The 19962-nt window shown below is 35.9% G+C and overlaps 2 protein-coding genes across 2 annotated transcripts in view; one reads left to right on the top strand and one right to left on the bottom strand.

Moving 5' to 3' along the window:
• Positions 1-19962, top strand: part of LOC150086340 (ribosome biogenesis regulatory protein homolog) — a 67327-nt gene that overhangs the window by 37866 nt on the left and 9499 nt on the right. Inside the window, exons 8-10 of the mRNA XM_090371278.1 lie at positions 1915-1961; positions 4631-4738; positions 9501-9599. Coding sequence (XP_090227404.1) covers positions 1915-1961; positions 4631-4738; positions 9501-9599 — 254 coding nt within the window. The remainder of the gene's footprint in view (positions 1-1914; positions 1962-4630; positions 4739-9500; positions 9600-19962) is intronic.
• Positions 764-19962, bottom strand: part of LOC150086339 (endonuclease V-like) — a 164774-nt gene continuing 145575 nt past the window's right edge. The window contains exon 10 of the mRNA XM_090371313.1: positions 764-814. The gene's annotated coding sequence lies outside the window, so the exon portion shown is untranslated. The remainder of the gene's footprint in view (positions 815-19962) is intronic.

Here is a 19962-nt window from a genome sequence, read left to right as displayed (position 1 = left end):
CAAAACAAAGTTTGGGTCTTTGATGATGACGACACACCCGTAATTGTCAGAAAATCCCGATCTGTAAAGAAGAAAATGATAGCTGTATTTTTCAAATCGAGTGGAATTGTGGAACGTGTCGTTTTGGACACGCAGAAGACAGTCACAGCTAAGTGGTATACTGAACAATGCCTGCCTAAAGTCATTGGATCTATGAAGAACCTGCGGCCAAAGTCAAGAATGGACACCTGGTACCTCCATCGCGATGATGCTGCAGCTCACCGCGCCAAAGCCTGCACCGAATATTTGACCATGACAGGACTGAAACTTCTCGAGCACCCTCCCTACAGTCCAGACCTTGCTCCCTGCGACTTTGCACTGTTCCCGCATGTGAAAATGAAGCTGAAAGAGAGGCGGTTTTCCAGTGATGAGGACCTTCTACGGGCTTGGGACAACGAGTGTGCTTTACTTCCTAGTGAAACTTGGCAGAACTGGTTTAAAGATTGGTTTCGGAGGATGGAGAGGTGTATTGAATGTAGAGGAAATTACTTTGAAAAAATTAAATAAACAAAGCTGTATTGCAAAACTTTCCTAGTACCCTTTTGTACATTGCCAATTAACAAAATTAAATTATACATGAAAATCGGAAGAATATTTTCCACAGGTTAGCAAAGGTGCCTCCATAGCCAGATGAGCAGGAGCAGCAGTGTGTAGCACATGCTTCTTGATTAGACCGGGGTTCAAGCCCGTGCCCACCAAATACGGAGAATGTGGAAAGGTCAGGGAATGACCACCGCATATCCCCAGAGCAATATGGTCTTAGTTGCTAATGCTCCTAAAAACCAAATAACAAACAGGTTAGCAAAATAAAAATAAATATATGCTTACGTACATAGCTTAATTACTATTGTAATATGTACGTGCTAATCGATATATCTGTTCACTGACATTTTTTGTAAATTTTGAAACAGTAAAAAAGATAAGCAATCAATAACAAAGACCACGGCATTCACAAATTGCAGAGTAACAAGTTTAAGAAAATTAAAAAATAGGAATGAAGAGAAGCTTCTGAAAATTTATTTGTTTTTTGTATGATTGCAGAGGAAGGGGAAACACATTTCACCATAATAATGACGTAAAAACCCACAGAATTCCAGCTATCAGTACTATCGCAAATGCAATAAGATCGAGTTTACTACCCATTTGAAATTAGATTGCACTAACGGAAAAGCCCAATAAACCAGAGACTGCAAATTGTTTTTATTGTTTTATGGTGACCTCCAGAAATATCGCAGAGGCATTCAAAATTGATTCTCATAATCGAACCGATGAAAGTGTAGTGCATTGATTTCTGAAATTTTATTCTATAAAGCTGCTGATTCTACTGACCAGTGACCATGTTAAGAGGCACCTACTTATTTCACTTTATGGACTTGGCTTACAATTGTCTCTGATCGGACATGTGGTCCTTCCTCTCAGCCAATAGCAGCCTTTGTAAACATGATGGCTGTATGTTATTTGGCATCCTTTAGTTGAAGTGATTTTTTGTGTTGTGCTTTATGTGTACAATTTCCATTATAAAAATGACCTTTTAGAGAGAGAAATGGCTGTTATATAGTGAAAATTTTAAATAAGTTTCTGTATATTGTATTTTATTTTTACTGTATCTTTAATAAAGTCTTATTTTATACTTGTATGTTTTATCCGTAATGACAAGATTTGTTTCAGTACTTATTCCTAACTCACAAGGCCTTTTTGCTAATAATTTGAATATACAGTATAATTTACTTTTTTTTTTTTATTATTATTATTTTTTTTTATCACTACAGACAAATTTCTGTAGCCTAATAACATGCTGAATGGTTCTCTATATATGAAATTGTAGTTAATATTATGTAAAATCTAACTTTTTATTTATTTGTTTATTTATTACAGTTCCTAGGATGGGACTTCCACCTTCAGAAACAATGAACAAAGAGCAGGTTTGTTGACATCAAATGATAAAACCATATTAATGTAGAATTAGAATTAATATTTCTTTTTATAAGTCTTTTCCTTCATTCTGCAAGTTCACTCCTACCTTTTATTCTTGTATTTTCTGTGTGTGTGTGTGTGTGTGTGTGTGTGTGTGTGTGTGTGTGTGTGTGTGTGTGTTCTACTTTATTCTGTGCTCAAATACACAGGATAACTGTGTCCAATTTTTCATTATTTGAGAAAATAATGATGCTGTTTCCAATAAATGATATATGTTAAATACAAATGCACAACACCACTGTTATAAAGAAGTACATTTTCAACTTAGGCTTTTTATTACATGTATGATTTCTTATGATGGGATATCTGGAAATCTATTTGAAGTACTATTAAAAACAGATAAGAAATTAATGGTTGTTAACTTTAGATGGAGAATAAATAAATAAATCTTTAATGTGAAGTACAGAATTACATATACAGCAGGCCCCCGTTATAATGTGGTTCGCTTTATGCTGATTAACATTAAAACGCTTCCCACACCGACTTGAGAAATTTTCCCACGCTCGGTGAAATTTTCTCACATGCTAATTTAATTGCGGTACAGTCACTTGTTATGTAGTTCCGAGATCAACCTTTTAAAAAATGATCAAGTACATTGCTTGTAATATTTGCGTTATATGCATTTATCCGAAGTCTAGTCATCACTCAGTACAGTATTAGACATTGTACGTAATGGACAGTTTACTTGAACACTGTATCGTAATTAATGCAACCAATGCAGTTACATTTTCGAAGAATTAATAATGTCCGATAAGAATGAAAAAGCAATGTCTGGGCACAGTACGAAGACTATAAATGTAAGAAAAAGACTGAATTTGAAAATTAAATAGACGTTTTGAAGCGAATCAATTCCTGTCAACGACAAGCGGATGTGTGCCATAATTTAGGACTTGCAAGTTTAACTGTAAGAACAATTATAAAAAAATAAAGACTTAATTTTAGCAGCAGGAAAGATAGCTGTTCCACTGCAAGCAACTAGGGCTAGGCCGGCTATCAGGATTGAAATGGAACGACGTTAACTAATTTTATTGAAGATAATATCCAATGCAGAATTCGGTTAAGTTAAATATTATTGAAAAAAAAAAAAAAAAAAAAAGGGAGATTAGCCAATATGATGATCTGAAGAAAACTCAACTAAAAAAAAAAAAAAAAAAAATGTGGAACCATTTAAAACTGGTAAGGGCTGGTTGAATAGATTTAAAATCTAGGGAGAAGCCACAAATGCAGATCAAGGAGCCGAAACTTTCAAAAAAGAACTTGTTAAAATTATTGACGAGGGGTATTGTGTGTTATACTTCTCAACAAGTTTATAATATAGATGAAGCAAGACTTTTGTGGAAACAAATGCTTAAAAGAAGTTTAATATTGAAAGAAGAAAAAAACATGCCAGGTTTCAAAGCGGCGAAGGATCGGGTGACTTTATTGTTGGGTGGTAACGCTGCGGGGGATTTAAAATTAATACCCCTTTTAGTTTATTTAGAAGAGAGCCAAAATCGACACATTTTTCATGATTAAATTCATCAATTAAATTAAATCAATTAAAATCAATTTAGATCAATTAAATTCATGATTTTAATTGGAATTTTAAGTTTAATTTTGATACGTAAGTAGTTACCACATAATTATATACGTATGTAATGCAGAATATTTTATATGTACAAATATTTGAATATTAAATATTTTGACCGACATTTGTGCATCTTTTGACTACCGTTTATTATTGATTAGGAAATATCCTATGGCACCGACCGCAACTTACAGATACATACATTACTTTATGGGAATGCGGAGTTCGCTTAGTGTGGATTTACTTAGCGCTCTGTTTTTCAGGAGCGAATTATCAGCGTTAAATGGGGTCACCTGTATAGCACAATATCCCCTTGTGCAACAAGCGCCAGGGGTTCACATGTAGAACCCATTAAGGAAAACAAAATACAACTTAGCAACGAACACCTTAAGGATTCAAAACCCACCTTGCACTGACCTTAGCCATCCCCAAATATTCATGGAGGATGGTTATAACTCAGATATATCACATGTCCTAGAGATTTGGGACACCTTTAAACGTGTCATTCAGCACAAGGATTTCCAAAGCTTGGCACATTTCTGGAGTGGTGGCTGTCACAGGCCTTCCTGAATGTGGATCATCTTTGATGGACTCTATCCCACTTGAATTGTTTTGACCAGAATTTCACCTGGGCACCGTTGCCATGCACAGCCACTATCCTTGCACGAGTGGCCTTTGGCCCATTTCCTTTGATGAGAAAATTGATGACTGAACTATATTCTAATTTCCATTAATCCATAATTTGTCTTCCTTCTTTCTGTTACAGTACAGCCTAAAAACACAGCAGGATCAAAATTAGTGTGATTCAAGTTGAGATAAGTAGGAACATGATAAATCATGAATCATTGAAATATAACTGTAGGGAAGGTAGATAATTTATTGAATGTCCCTCATATGGTCTCTTCTTTGGTTTCCCTGTAATTTTTGTTTTACTATTTCCATGACCAGTGTTTCACTTATTTATTCTCAGTTTAGATGTGAACTTACACTGTATATGTGCATCTGAGTGATATATATATATATATATTATTTTTTTTTTTTCACATTTAGTTATCGAAGGCAGTGAATCTTGCGAAAGTATCTACAGCATCAGTAGGAAGATTTGAGCAAAGACTGCCTAAGGAGAAACCTGCCAGAAGGATGCAGAAGAAAAGAAAGGTCTGTTTGTGAATATACAGGGTAATCAAAAATTTGTAAAACCTTAGAGCTCCTATAATTTTTTTATTTAACTATTCATTCATTTATTATATTGTATGTGATAAAACTCGGAAGAGAGTTGGGGGAAGAGCAGTGAGTGGAATGAAACAGAAATGAGGAGTTAAAAAAGAGAAAGTAAATATAGGAAAGCAGAATGATGTGGAAAAAATATAATAATGGATGAGGCAAGTTTTGGGTGAGAACGTTAAAGAAAATAGTGTGAAAATTGAATGTTAGAAAAAATAATTAAAAAAAAAACGTGTCTGATTGTGGAATGACCAATGCACAAATTGATATCTATTTTACCATTCCCTTTTAATTTAAATAGAAAGGTGGGACTGTTCTGATATTTAAACCAATAATTCCCAGTGAACCCTCTGGGATTTCCAATATTAACATTGGCATTAGTATACGATGCAAGAAAGCAAGCTTATGCAGCAACAGCCAAAAAAAAAAAGAAAAGAAATCCATTCGTTCCAAATGCCTGTCCAGCTCAGCTTTAAATTTATTTAGGCTATTAGCTTCCACAACAAAAGATGGAAGCCTGTTCCACCAATCAACTACCCTCTGGCTAAAGGCAAATTTCCGCACATCTATTCTACAACTATCTTTCCTCAATTTGAAACTGTGCTCCCTCAGGTTCTTAGTCTGAGCAATAGGAAGAATCCCATCAGCATTCAGCTTGCTCAACCCATTCAAGGCCTTATAGACCTCAATCAGATCACCTCGCAGGTGTCTACTCCCCAGGTGCTGCAATTTGCAGAACATAAGCCTTTCTTGGTAAGAGCATCCCTTTGTTCCCCTTATTGCAACTCGTTCTAGCAACTGTACACTCTTCCAAAAATGAGGCCTCCAGACCTGTACACAGTACTAGGTGTGGCCTGACCATTGCCTTGTATAACAGGATAATCATTTCCCTGTCCCTGCTAGCAAAATTCCTATATATCATTGACAAGACTCCACGACCTGCCCTGGCAGCCCATCTGCACTGCTTAGCGAACTGCATATTTGACTGCAGAATTACTCCCAGGTCTTTTTCACTTTCCACTTCCCTGAGTGTTGTACCACACAGTTGGTACATTTCTCTTTGGTTATTGCTACCCGTATGCAGTACTTTGCATTTGTCAACGTTAAACTTCAGTTGCCACTTCTCAGCCCATTTTCCCAACTTATCTAGATCCAGTTGGAGTAGCATACTGTCTTTACTGTCGTTAACAACTCTGCCAACCGTGGTGTATCATCTGCAAACTTGGACATTAAACCCGATATACCTTCATCAATATCATTGATAAATATACAAAACAACAATGGACCCAACACCAAACCCTGGGGAACTCCACTGATGGTAACATTTGTCCATGAAGGGCAGTGTCCATTGATTACCACTCTTTGTCGTCTCCCACTCAACCATCCCTTTATCCATTGTAGCAACTTACCCTTAATGCCATACCTCTCCAGTTTGTACAGCAGTCTTTCATGTGCAACAGATCAAAAGCTTTCGTAAAATCCAAGTATATGATATCAAAATTATTTTTGGCATTCAGATGTTTTGTGACCACATCATAGTATCCAATTAAATTGGTCAGGCAAGACCTCCCTTTAACAAACCCATGCTGTGTCTTAATTATTATTGCAGTCTTGTCTAGATGATCCTGAAATGCTTCTTCAACCAGTGATTCCATTGTTTTCCCCAGAACAAGCTATACTTACAGGTCTGTAGTTACTTGTCACCTTTTGAACTCCCTTTGTGAATTGGTGATACATTTGCACACCTCCGGTCCATGGGGACCTCCCCTGAGTCCAAGGAAGCTCTCATAATTATGGCTAAGGGTTTGCTTACTTCCTTTGCTGCCTCCTTTAATATAACTGGATAGATCCCATCCACCCCAGGTGCATTCCTTATGTTTAACTTCAACAATTTCTCCTCCACTTTGCTCTCAGTTATTACAAAATCACAGCTCTCTGTTAGCTTTTGATAAACTTTTGGCACTCCCCTCATTGAATAACTCCTCATGTGTGAATGTTGATGCAAAATACTCATTCAGTTTATCAGATACCTGAGCATAATCATCTATAGACAAACCATTGATATCAAGTGGACCAATCTGATTTATCCCCTTCCTTTTAGAGTTTATATAAGTAAAGAAGTCTTAGCTGTTTTTCTGTGCATTCATTGCCAAATATTTCTCATAATCTGCCTTCGCTTGCCTAATCTTCTTTGTGATTTGATTACAGACTAGCTTATATATATCATAGGCTTCTGTGTCGCCTGATAATTTATATGCATCCCATGCATTTTTCTTCTCTGCTACAAGTCTCGTTACTTCTAACATCCATTTGGGCCTAAACGTAGAACAGTATTTCTTAGTTAGAACAAAAAGCCTAGTAGCTTCAAGATTGCTTCCTTGAATTCTTCCTATTTAGAATTTGCTGTTGGTAATAGCAGCTGTTCCCACTGTAAGAACTTAAAAAATCTCTGAGACCACTGTAGTCACCTTTATGAAAGCAAAAGCCCTTCCCTTTACCCCTGATGGGAGTCACATGTTTAATTAAATCTCACATCAGTACATTGTGATCACTGCTACCTTAATGCATGCATAATTACTGCTGATAATCAGATCAAGAGTGTTGTGCATGTGACCACCACACAAGTTCCAGTCAGTATCTGTGAAGTTAAAATCCCCCATTATAAGACACTCTGTTCCACTAGCCTACTCTATTTCTCTGTATAATTGTTCCTTGTATTCATCAGAGTCATTAGGTCTATAACAAACTCCTACCCTCATTTTTGCTTTCCCAGTTCCTATTTCACACCAAACTGAATCAACATTGCACTGTCCAGCTATGTTGACTGGCTGTACTTCCTTGGATTTTATGTGTTACTTAACTAATAGCATAACCCCTCCTCCCTTCCTATTCTTTCTGTACACATTGTACTCCCCAAATTTCAATTCTGCATTTCTTATATCTGTGTGACACCTCGTCTCTTATATCCCAACAATATCTGCCTTTGATGTCTTGACAGCACTTCAAATTCATCAAATTTATTTAGTATACTCCTAGCATCGGTGTACATGCAAGTATATATGCACCTGTTCTTACTCTTAGTTATTCTAACACAGCCCATGTATTTACTTGTTTCATGACTCTCAGCAATTCCTGAAATCTCCAGCAACTTGCTTTCCAGGCTGCTGCTCATTCCAATAGAAGTAGTGCAAGAATCATTTCCACCTGTGCCCGTGGCTACTGTTAATCTAATAGTCTGTGAATTCCCCCAAGCTAGCAGTTTTCAACCCACCTAACACTGCCTCGATAGCATCAGCAAATATTCTTGCACCCTTTCTATTTAAGTGTATCCAATCCCTCAACTTCTGTTAACAAGCACAGACCATGCAGAATAAATTCTACTCCATGAGCCTTGCACAATCTCTTCAGATTGTGCAAAATTGATTGACAAGGCTCTCATCATATACTCGCTCCTATCGTGTCTGGGCAGGTTTGCAGACCCTAACTCGTATTTAAATTTAACCCTAACTAGCCACTTTTTTTCAACATTAACCTGTACTTGTTAATTAAATCCATAGATCTCGTACACTTAATGTCATTAGTGCCGGCGTGTACAAAGATATCACCTTTTGTGCCCTTAAAAGATATCTGCTCTACAATGTCATCAACTTTTGCCTCTTGCAAGCATCCCCTAGGTGACACACACAAGATAACAGATTTAAATTGAAAAGGATAACTGGAGAATAGATGGCAAGAAATTTGCATTCAGCCAGAGAATAATCAAATACTGGAATTAATTTTACATTCAGAATCGGGATGGGGGAAAAGGGAAATTATTCAGGGTACAAATTAATGAAAATTATTAGTCTGATATTGAAGGCTTCTATAAATTTTTTTTTCTTATAAAGTTAGCAAACACAGCTGAAGAGCTAAGAGCCATATTTCTTATCATGAAGGACACAATATAAACTCCTCTCTATAAACCTGCCATTACAAACATTGAAGTTTAATTTTCAGTCAATGTTATATAAACCCAGATTTTTCACTTTTATCTTCAAAGAAAATAACTAGAAGTAATAACTAATCAAGAGCATGAGACAGAATTTTATGTTAAAGAACACAATGAAATGCATTCTTTAAAGAAAAGTAGCTACTGAAGATTCTTTTCCTTGGGATTGAAACTGGTTTTACTGAAAGCACTTTTCTTGCGGACCCATTATTACACACAAACAAAGCACACGCAAAGCAGTGGGAAAAAGATACAACATCTTAACAAAACTTTGAAAACGTCTCATTTCAGTTTAAATTATTTTACACCATTATGTAAAATATAATGATGTAAATTATATAGCTGGTTCAGTTCATGTAGTGCATTTTCTCAAATAGAAAATAAGCAGAGAGAGCTTTAACTGTTGACTGAAATCTTCCAAGGAATCTGATGGGTAGAAATGGCAGAAGGTAGTTCAAATCATGTGGTAACATGAACTGAACATAATACCAAGAAGTATGAAGTTACACCCCATGCTTCTTGGCCAGTTCTGGTTAGAAGTTGTATATCTGAGGAGATTTCTTGTCTACATTTTATCAAGGATTGTATAAGTAGTCCCAGTTGTTAGGAAAGAAACTGGGTTTAAAGTACTTGCCAAAGTGCTCAATTTGTGAAGATTATTTATCTTACTTTACATTTTAAAAAATATTTTTGTTTTTCTGAATATAGTTTGAACCAAATCTTGGTGATCCAACGAAGGAAAAAGAAAAGAATTTGAGAATTCTAGATGAAATTAACAGAAAGAAGCCACAATTGGACATTACAAAGGTATGTAAAAAAATTTATGATTTTTAAATTAAAAATTGTAAGCTATTTTTTTATAAAAAAAACTGTTATTACTCTATATGTAAGCAACATAAATGTCTTTATATATAAGCTTTAAATACCATTGTCTACATAAGTGACTGTACTACAACTGGACCCATGTAGCATAGTCAGATTCATTTTTGCATTTTAATCAGAAAAACTTGTATAGTGTAGTATAATGTCTCATACAGAATGTGGACTGTGATGTAATTCTTGCAACTCCTACATACCAAACCTGCAGAAGAGATTTTTTCAAAAAAAATCTACTGTTCATGTAGACTTTTATAGTTACTGTACGTGTTCAGTTTGGCAGAAATTTTGAAAATTACCTGTGAAAGTTGTATGCAAGGCCTGCTAAGATAATCTCATGTTTTCTGGCACTTTCACAATTGTGAAGAGCAACAATCAATAACATGATTGTTAATGTGTGAGTGGCATGAGTACAAATTTTTTGGGCCTGGAATTCAGAGCATCACTCCAGGAATCCACCTTGAGTTGTGACCTGCACATGCCCGTTCTCTCTGCCAGGCATGAAGTGACATCACACCATTCAGTAAATAGCTGTATTCATGCAGTGATTTGTTTGAAGCCAGAGTGGTTGGACATACTCATGAAATTGTGTGATTATTCAAGAAATGTCTTCCGGGCACATGAGGGTAGTTTTTTTAAAAGATTTAGCCAATTTGAAATTTATGGCCCCTTAGTTGTGGAGTAATTTATAACTGAACATTTCATCTTCAATCATTATGGACTTTGATTGTGTCCCCTTTAAGGTACCTACTTACTATGCTCTGCAATCCATACATTCAAAACTTTTCTTCATATGATTGCCCATGTGCAGATCTAACAAAGTTGGTTGCCCATCTCTGGACCCTTTCAAGAAGGAGGGGGATGTTTTTTAGATGTGGTCTCCAAATTTGTTCCAGTATTTAAAGTGTGGTATTGCAGTTGTCTTCTAGAGTGACTATGACTCCCTATTTTTACAAGTGAGTGTTTAATAAATCGTCAACAGACCCATCTTGCCACCTGTTTGCATTGCACAGAGCACTTCATATCCCCCTTCCCATATTGTAACTCCAAATCCTTTTCTTCATCTACTCTTTTTAATCTACCCCTCCCCAAAAGTATGAAAGTTATTTTGGAGTTGCTCTTTCCTAAGTTGTAAGACTTTGCATTTTGATGCATCATTAGAACATATCTCTCTCAATCTAGACATCCCACTATATTCCCCTCATCTTTATCATTTAAGAAAATCACATAACAGTAATCTCATTACTGTTTCTTTGAGAGATTTTTGAGAGACCCATCTTGCCACCTGTTTGCATTGCACAGAGCACTTCATATCCCCCTTCCCATATTGTAACTCCAAATCCTTTTCTTCTTCTACTCTTTTTAATCTACCCCTCCCCAAAAGTATGAAAGTTATTTTGGAGTTGCTCTTTCCTAAGTTGTAAGACTTTGCATTTTGATGCATCATTAGAACATATCTCTCTCTCAATCTAGATATCCCACTATATTCCCCTCATCTTTATCATTTAAGAAAATCACATAACAGTAATCTCATTACTGTTCTTTGAGAGATTTCACTTCTTACATTAGCCCAATCTGAAGAGTAACTGTTAATCAGAACCCTCTGCCTCTTGCCCTATAGTCCAACTAAGGATTTTTCCCAAGATCTCAACAGTGTCCTGCTTGTACTAGAGGTCTGCACAGGCCTATATTTTTTATTTATACCCAGCCTGGCCCGAAGTCTAGATGGCCTGGCCCGGCCCAACCCGAGCCTGAATTTGTTTTTCAAATTCATTTCCACCCCAGAACCAATTTTTATCCCACCCCGATTGAAACTTTTTATATAAATAAAATCACTATCATTACTTTTAAGTTACATAATAATAAAAAATAAATAAACTTTCAGGTTCAAAATTCAATAATAATTATCAATATTAATTATATAAAAAAAGAAAATGTAATACATTTTCAATTTACCATATTTAATATAATTCCAAAACAAATATTGATATCCACCTCTACTTAAATTAAAAAATTAGAACTGACTGTCACTTCTGTCACTGGCAATTCTCACTGTATGAATGATGTGTAAGCATACTCCTTACTTACCTGTATTTCTAAATTATTGGTCAGCAAAGAAGTGGTTAGAAAGTGTTGCAAGTTAATTGAAAGTAGGTCAACCCAAAATCTTGGATGTAGTAGAACTAGGATTAACTGTATCTCACTTAATAAATACTGTACACGTACAATTTTATTACCGTACACATACAACTAAAAAGGAACCCATTGCCGGGGGACATAATGACTAATATAATAATGACTTACTCTTGATGTAATGTAAATTGCAACTTAATGCCCGCTTAAGGGTAAAGGCTACTTTACTGAGCAAAAATACACAACTGGATCATTTCCACGAAAGGGTACAAATTTCGGTGAATTTTGGAGACGTTGGCAAAATGCACCTTATTGGTCAATTAAAAGTGTCAAAAGACAACTATTACACTTTTTTTTTCTAAAAACCCTTTAAGAATTTAAATTCCTAAAAAAAATATATTTAGGAAATAGCCCGAAATGTTTGGAAATAACAATTCATTATGATTATTTGTACCTGAACATCATTTGGGTTACCTGGCCTGAGCTCAAACATCCTTCGTGTTACCTGGCTTGAGGGCCAGGCCCGTGCAGACTTCTAGCTTGTACAGTAACTTCTTGTTTAGGACTGAGTGAAATGCTTTGCTTAAATCCAAATAAACAATGTCAAAATAGCTAATAGAAAATTATGTTTAACCAGGTTGGTTAAACCTAATTAAACATTATTTTCTTGGTTGATTAAACCACAAGCTCCTCATCCTGCTTTAAACTTTACCATCTTTGTTATAAAACATAATTATTTAACATCTTATTTCCTAAAAATGGAAAAAGTTGTTTCTCTATAAAAGTTATATTGTTGATTTAAAGACACGTGTACACAAACACACAGTGTTTCTAAATCACACTGAAAAAATTATAGGGGTATTTTACCCCTATAATTCAACATGCAAAAATAAGTATAACTTTAAACAAGTAGCTGGATTTTAATTGAAATGAAAATTATACTTTTATTTTTGCCAAGAAACATGTAATGTTGAGCAGCATTACTGTTCGGTGTTAGATATTTTATTTGCGATTTTGTTATTCAACAGTGTGAATAGAATTGTTTTGTTCAGTTATTTTGTACTTTAAAGATATCATTGTAATGACATCAGAGTGAATCCACTGTCAACTGGAATCAGTGCTTATAGAACTATAAGCTTTGGGGCTATAAGAACTATAAGCTATAACCACACACACACACACACACACACACACACATAATTAACCCCTCAGTGGCAGGCAGGAAGAAACATATTAGCAGCAACTGTCCAAGGACATGCAAGGGAACTTTCATTGAAGTTTTCATGGCATGAGTGGCTTGCAAGAGATAACAGCCAGTTTTGAATTCTTCAAGTGGAGTTTTCACATATTTATATTTTATTACTACTTCTCAATGAACAAATGTGTGATCAGTGATGCCTTAACTACCTTGGTAATCACTTTCACAGCCAATAATTGAATAAACTAATGAACTTCCTAATTGAACACCTCAGGGGTAAAATTGCACCATACTGAAGAAGTCAACTGGTACTGAATTTTGCAATTATTGGAAAGTAAGGATGGCAAAAAATATAATAAACTGATGTTTCATGACCAATATATTGAACATTTTTTATTTTGATGTCTAAGTTGTACTGTAGCTGATATAGGTGACAATAAAAAGTACAGTATAACATTTTCATTCATGTCATGTATCCAAATCCACACATCAATTTCAGTGATATACCATTGCCAATATGAAGATATTTAATATTTATCAATATACTAAAACAGTGGTTCCCAAAGTGGGCTTACCTAGGAGGGCAAAAAGAAGCAAGGGGGAGGCACAGGGGAGTTTGAGGCTGGATCTTCCTGAGTGTGTTGATCACTTATTTACTTCTGTTCAGGTTAGCACATAGCACGAATATTTGTGCATATTTGCTAAGTAATTACACAGGGTGTCGCACGAATGGTGTGCAGAACTGACAAGATTCCATTTTCAAATTATAAATGAAAATCATTCACCCTCGTCTGACTACAGCATTTTCAGGAACTATTGTCCTGACATTGAAGGCACACCCTGACATTGCAGGCGAATTTAACATTTTTTCAACACTTCGTGTTAAATTGCAAGTGGCCACTGCCAAGTATATTTTGTAATGCCTCACAACGAAAAACTGATGATTTGCATGAATCATACAATATTTCATTGTTGATTGCCAAGTCTGGAAAGCCACATACAATTGGTGAAGAACTCATCTTACTAGCAGTAAGTGAGGTTCTGCTTACTGTTTTACAGTAAGTCACCACATGAAGTAATTAAGAGTATTTCTCTAAGCAACAATTCAGTTCAAAGACACATAGATGAAATGGCTGAGAATGTGGAAGATGTGTTGTGCAGCATACCAAGGACTACAGAATTTGCATTACCACTAGATAAGTCAACTTTGCCAGGCAATGAACCTTTGCTTCTAGCATATGTGCACTTTATAAAAGATGAAAGTTAAGTTAAAGCACACATATGCTAGAAGCAAGGCAATTAGAAACAGATATTAAAGGTCAGTCAATATTTCGTGTTGTTGAGAATTTCTTTAAAGACAAGAAAATTCCACTTGCTAACATGCTCTTGCTATGGATGCAACTCCATTAGTGACTGGTTGCTACCGTGGTTGTGTTGCATACTTGAAGAAAGTTGTACCAAATATCTTTATCATTTACTGTGTCATTCATCGTCAACATCTGGTTGCAAAAAACCTTAGTGATCACCTTCACAAGTCATTACACACTGTCATTACTGGTGGTAATAAAATCAAAGCGCATGCTCTCAACATTAGACTATTCTGGGAATTTTGTGTTGAGAATGATGATTTTCAACATTTGTTGCTTCATACTGAAGTTCATTGGCAATCAAAAGGCAACTGCGTAAGAAGCTTTTTTAACCTTTTTGACTCTGTTGTGGAGTTTTTTGAAGGGAAAGGTGCTTTTCTTAGTGATAAACTTAAAAATATCAGGCATGACTTTGTATATTTGTCTAAACTATTTGCAAAGTTCAGTGAAATGAATTCACAGTTGCAAGGAAATGATATTAACCTTATTAAAGCCAAATCTGTAGTATCCACTTTTCTTTCAAAGTTGACTTTATTCAAGCGCAATATAGGCCATCGCGAGCTACATCAATTTCCCTCTCTGTCTGAGCTAGAAAAGATTGGTGGGATACAGGATGATGATCTGCAAGTCTTTTGTTATACACCGCATAAAGATATACCTGAATGATTTAAGGATTTTCTTTTGATAAAAATTCCAGATTGGGTGATGAATCCATTTTTAGATATTGAGGAAGTTGGGGGTATTAGACTTAGAGGAAAAACTAATTCAATTACAAAGTGATATTGAGCTGAAACTGAAGATTAAGAAATCTTATCAGGAGTTTTGGTTACAGAAGAAAATTTCTGATTGCTATCCTGCATTATGGACAGTGGTTAAGAAGCTACTTATTGCATTCCCAACATTATATTTGGTAGGATATGGTTTTAGTGTGATTAACCAACTTAACTCCAAGCAAAAAAATCAACTCCAGATTACTAAACGTGGTGATTTAATACTCCTTCTAAGTGACTTTAAACTTGACATTCTCCGATCATGCAGTCTTCTACTCTGAAAAATATTTTTATAAGTTAGGGCTGGGGGGGGATGTTGGAGATGCATTTATGGAACCAGGGGAGCAGTGACTAGAAAAAGTTTGGGAACCACTGTACACATTCATTTATTTTGTGGTAATTTGTGCTAAGTGAATAATTAAATATAGCACAGCAACATATTGAAGTCTTTCCTTGTCAAAAATACAATTTACTACCAAAGAAATTTGAAAAACATGTATTTATATCTATTCAAAGCATTTTTTTTTTTTACCTGTTCAAAACTGTCATTAGCATTAATAGAGGCATATGATGCAAAAAAGCAAGCCTATACAGCATCAGCCAAAAAAAAAAAAAAAAAAAAAAAATCCCATTTCACACATCCATTTGCTCTAAAAGCTTGTCCAGTTCTTCCTTGAATTTATTTAAACTATCAACTTCCACAACGACAGGTGGAAGTTTGTTCCAGCAATCAACTACCCACTGGCTAAAGGCAAATTTCCACTCATCTGTTCTACAACTGTCTTTCCTCAATTTTAATTTAGGCTCCCTCAGTTTCGCAATCTGAGCAAGAGAAAGAATCCCATCAGCATTGAGCTTGCTAAACCTATTCAAGGCCGAGTACACCTCAATCAGATCACCTTGCAGGTGCCTAGTCTCCAGATGCTGCAATTTGCAGAACTTAAGCCTTTTTTGGTAAGAGGACACCTTTATTCCCCTCACCAATCTTGTTGCCCTTCTCTGTACTTGTATAGCAATTCTACATCCTTCCTAAAATGAGGCCTCCAGACCTGTATGCAGTACTCAAGGTGTGGCCTGACCATTGCCTTATTCAAAGAGATAATCACCTCCTTATTCCTACTAGCAAAATACCTGTATATCATTGGCAAGAGCCCATGCCCTGCTCTGGCTGCACCGCTCAGAAAACTTCAAAACTGCACAATTACCCCCAGGTCTTTTTCATTCTATATGACCCTGAGTGTAGTGCCACACAGTTGGTATGTTTCTCTTGTGTTACTTCTACCCATATGCAGTACTTTGCATTTGTCTATGTTAAACTTCATTTGCCACTTCTCAGCCCATCTGCCCAACTTTTCTAGATCCTATTGCAGCAGTGTACTGTCATTAACAACCTTTCTAACCTTTGTATCATCTGCAGACTTGGATATTAAGCCTGAATACCTTCATCAATATCATTGATAAATATACAAAACAACAATGGGTCTAACACTGAACCCTGGGAGTCTCCACTAATAACATTAGTCCACAAAGAGCAGTGTCCATTGATTACCACTGTCTTCTCCCACTCAACCACCCTTTTATCCATTGTAGCAACTTGCCCTTAATGCCACACTGCTCCAATATCTGTAATAGTCTTCCATGTGCAACAGTATCAAAAGCTTTTCTGAAATCCAAGTATATGATATCGAAATTATTTTTTGCATCCAGTTCCTTTGTGGCCACGTCATAGTATCTAATCAAATTAGTCACACAAGACTTCCCCTTAACTGCTGTGTCTGAATTATTACTGCAGTCTTGTCTAGATGATCCTGCAGTGCTTCTTTATCCAGTGACTCCATTATTTTCCCCAAAACAGAAGTTAAAACTAACAGGTCTGTAATTACGTGTATCACCCTTTTATTTCCCTTTGCGAATTTGGGATACATTTGCACATCTCCAGTCAATGGGGACTTCCCCTGAGTCTAAGGATGCTCTCGTAATTATGGCTAAGGGTTTGCTTACTTCTTTTGCTGCCTCCTTTAATATAACTGGATAGATCCCATCCTCCACCCAGGTGCCTTTCGTATGTTTAACTTGAACATTTCTTCTCCACTTTGCTCTGTTATTACAAAATCATTGAGCTTCTTGTTAGAGTTTAATAAGCTTCTGTTCTCCACTCCTCTACAGAATTCCTCATGTGTGAATGTAGATGCAGAATACTCATTCAATTTGTCAGCTATCTGAGCAGGATCATCAACAGTCGAATGATCAAGTGGACCAACCTCATTCATCCCCTTCCTTCTAGAGTTTATATAATTGTAAAGATAAAAAATACCATCTTGCAAAAGAAGTCTATTTTGATCATTATGAACTGACATTTTGTCCTCATATCATCATTACTGGCACTGATATTGGGGGTGGGGACTAGAAATGGAAAATAGTGGCAATTACAATGTCTGTAGGAATTGTCATGAGAAAGCATATCTAGTTGCTTCCAAAGAGTGGTATACTTTATTTTTTAATCTGTTGACATTGAAGGCTTCAAGTTTCTTCATATATCATTTTGGATGGAACCATACTGGAATATATTGAGAGAAATCTTGGAGGGCCTTGTCCTTCAAAAGTCTACTCACAGATCTAAATAGTTATTTGCTCTGGAGCGCTTTGTTCTCAGCTTCACTCTGCTACTAATCAATTAATACAGTTAAAACAGTGGCTGTAAGTTTCATGCTACTTTAATTTAACTGGGAGAACTGAATGGAGAAGCACCTTACCGTTACAATAACTTTGTGGGTTTCTAGAATAATTTCCAATGGCTGCAGCAACATCACAGCAGAAAATTGTCTTTGTAACTTCTGCCTGTAGCCAAGTATTTTACTGTTGCAGTCAAACATTTATGATGCAAAATTGAATTTCTCATTACTGTTGGTTTTTATTTTTATTTTATAACAGACGATTTTCCTTCCATCCACATGAAGTTGTGCCAGTCCATTATGTCACTGTTTAGTAACTACTAAGCTACTGATGTGGCCACCTATATGCATCAGTTTACAATGGTATATATTAGCATTCCTGGTAAATAGCCAAGATCATGTATAAGTATAGTGCGAAAGCATCAATAATACATAGCCAAATCTGAATTAACATAATGTTAGCAAAAAAGCATCATTTTAAGTTATATCTCATATTGTGAATACCTTCACAATGAGTTGCCATGATATTGCACTACTTCAAATAAGTAACATTAGTCTTCTCCTCAGGTGAAGTGTTACTTATTCGAAGTAGTGCAATATCATGGCAACTCGTTGTGAAGGTATTCACAATATGAGATATAACTTAAAACAATGCTGTTTTGCTAACATTCTGTTAATTCAGATTTGGCTATGTATTATTGATGCTTCTGCACTATACTTATACATAGTCTAGACTTTTCCATAGCTTGAGGCTTTAGCCCTAAACGCTTTATAGTCTAAATAGCCAAGATCATTAATTGCTTCAGGTGTTAACTGTAATCTTGAACCTTAAAGATTGCATGTGAATAGAAACATCTACGGCTTGAACCAGGATAAGAGCTTCCTCTTTTTGTTTTATATGAAATTTAAAATTTTAATTTTAAAATTCATATAAAACAAGTATGAAACTGATTTTAAGTGGTGCCCACTGGGAAAGCAACTGAAGAAAGACTTTGTATTAGTATTATAGTGAAAGGAAGTCACAGGCTTTTGCTGCACTCGAAAAAATAAAATAAAATAAAGTAGATAAGAAAGTACAAATTATGTGCATCCGTCCTCACATTGGTAACTATCCGGTTGACCTTGAATTTCTTCAAACTGTCAGTTTCATCTAATAAATAAAAAATAAATTTTCTGTTTATACTCCGGGACGACCAAATGATCAGAGGAGTTCACAAGATAGACAGAATACAAGAAACAGCACCGTATTCAGCAGTCACAGGCTTGAACCCCGGTCACTCAAGACACATGTACTTATGCACCCGCGCGCCTGACCACTAGGCTACGGCGGCCTTGTGAATACCTTCACAACGAGTTGCCATGATATTGCACTACTTCGAATAAGTAACACTTCACCTGAGGAGAAGACTAATGTTACTTATTCGAAGTAGTGCAATATCATGGCAACTCATTGTGAAGGTATTCACAATTTGAGATATAACTTAAAATGATGCTGTTTTGCTAACATTATGTTAATTCAGATTTGGCTATGTATTATTGATGCTTTCGCACTATACTTATACATGATCTTGGCTATTTACCAGGAGAACTACCTGCAGAAGCATATTGTTCCAGTATTCAATGATTCGCTGGCTAAAAGAAAACTTCCTACAGTCTAGTCTGAACCTCTTCCCCTGTAATTTGAATTTATGGCCTCTAGTTCTTGGATTCTTTAACAGTGAAAATTCCACCTTCATTTTAATAATCCCTCTCAGAGCCTTATAAACTCAGTCAGGTTCTCTCTAAGGTGCCTGGTTGCCAATATTTATAGCATAATCAAAGTCTTTCCTCATACCGTCACCCTTTTGCCAATCTCACCGTGCAAGTTTATTATTAGTAGTAGTAGTGGTGTATGGTACAAAAAAGCAACAGATGGAAGTTTGTTCCAACAATCAACCAGCTGAAGGCAATCTTCTGCCATCTGTTCTACAACCATCCTTCCTCAATTTGAATTTATGCCCCCTTATTGACTTGCATAATCCATTCGAAACCTTAAAAACCTCAGGCAGATCATCTCTGTACAGGGAAATAGAGTGGGCCAGTAAATCAGAGTGTCTTATAATGGGAGATTTTAATTTCCCAGATATTGACTGGAATTTGGGGGCTGGATACTCA

The sequence above is a fragment of the Mastigoproctus giganteus genome, chromosome 4, assembly GCF_048544385.1.
Source record: "Mastigoproctus giganteus isolate SK-2022 chromosome 4, ASM4854438v1, whole genome shotgun sequence".
In the NCBI taxonomy this organism is placed as follows: Eukaryota; Metazoa; Arthropoda; class Arachnida; order Uropygi; family Thelyphonidae; genus Mastigoproctus; species Mastigoproctus giganteus.
Note: the sequence above shows the minus strand (reverse complement) of the source record. Positions and strands in the feature narration are given on the sequence as shown.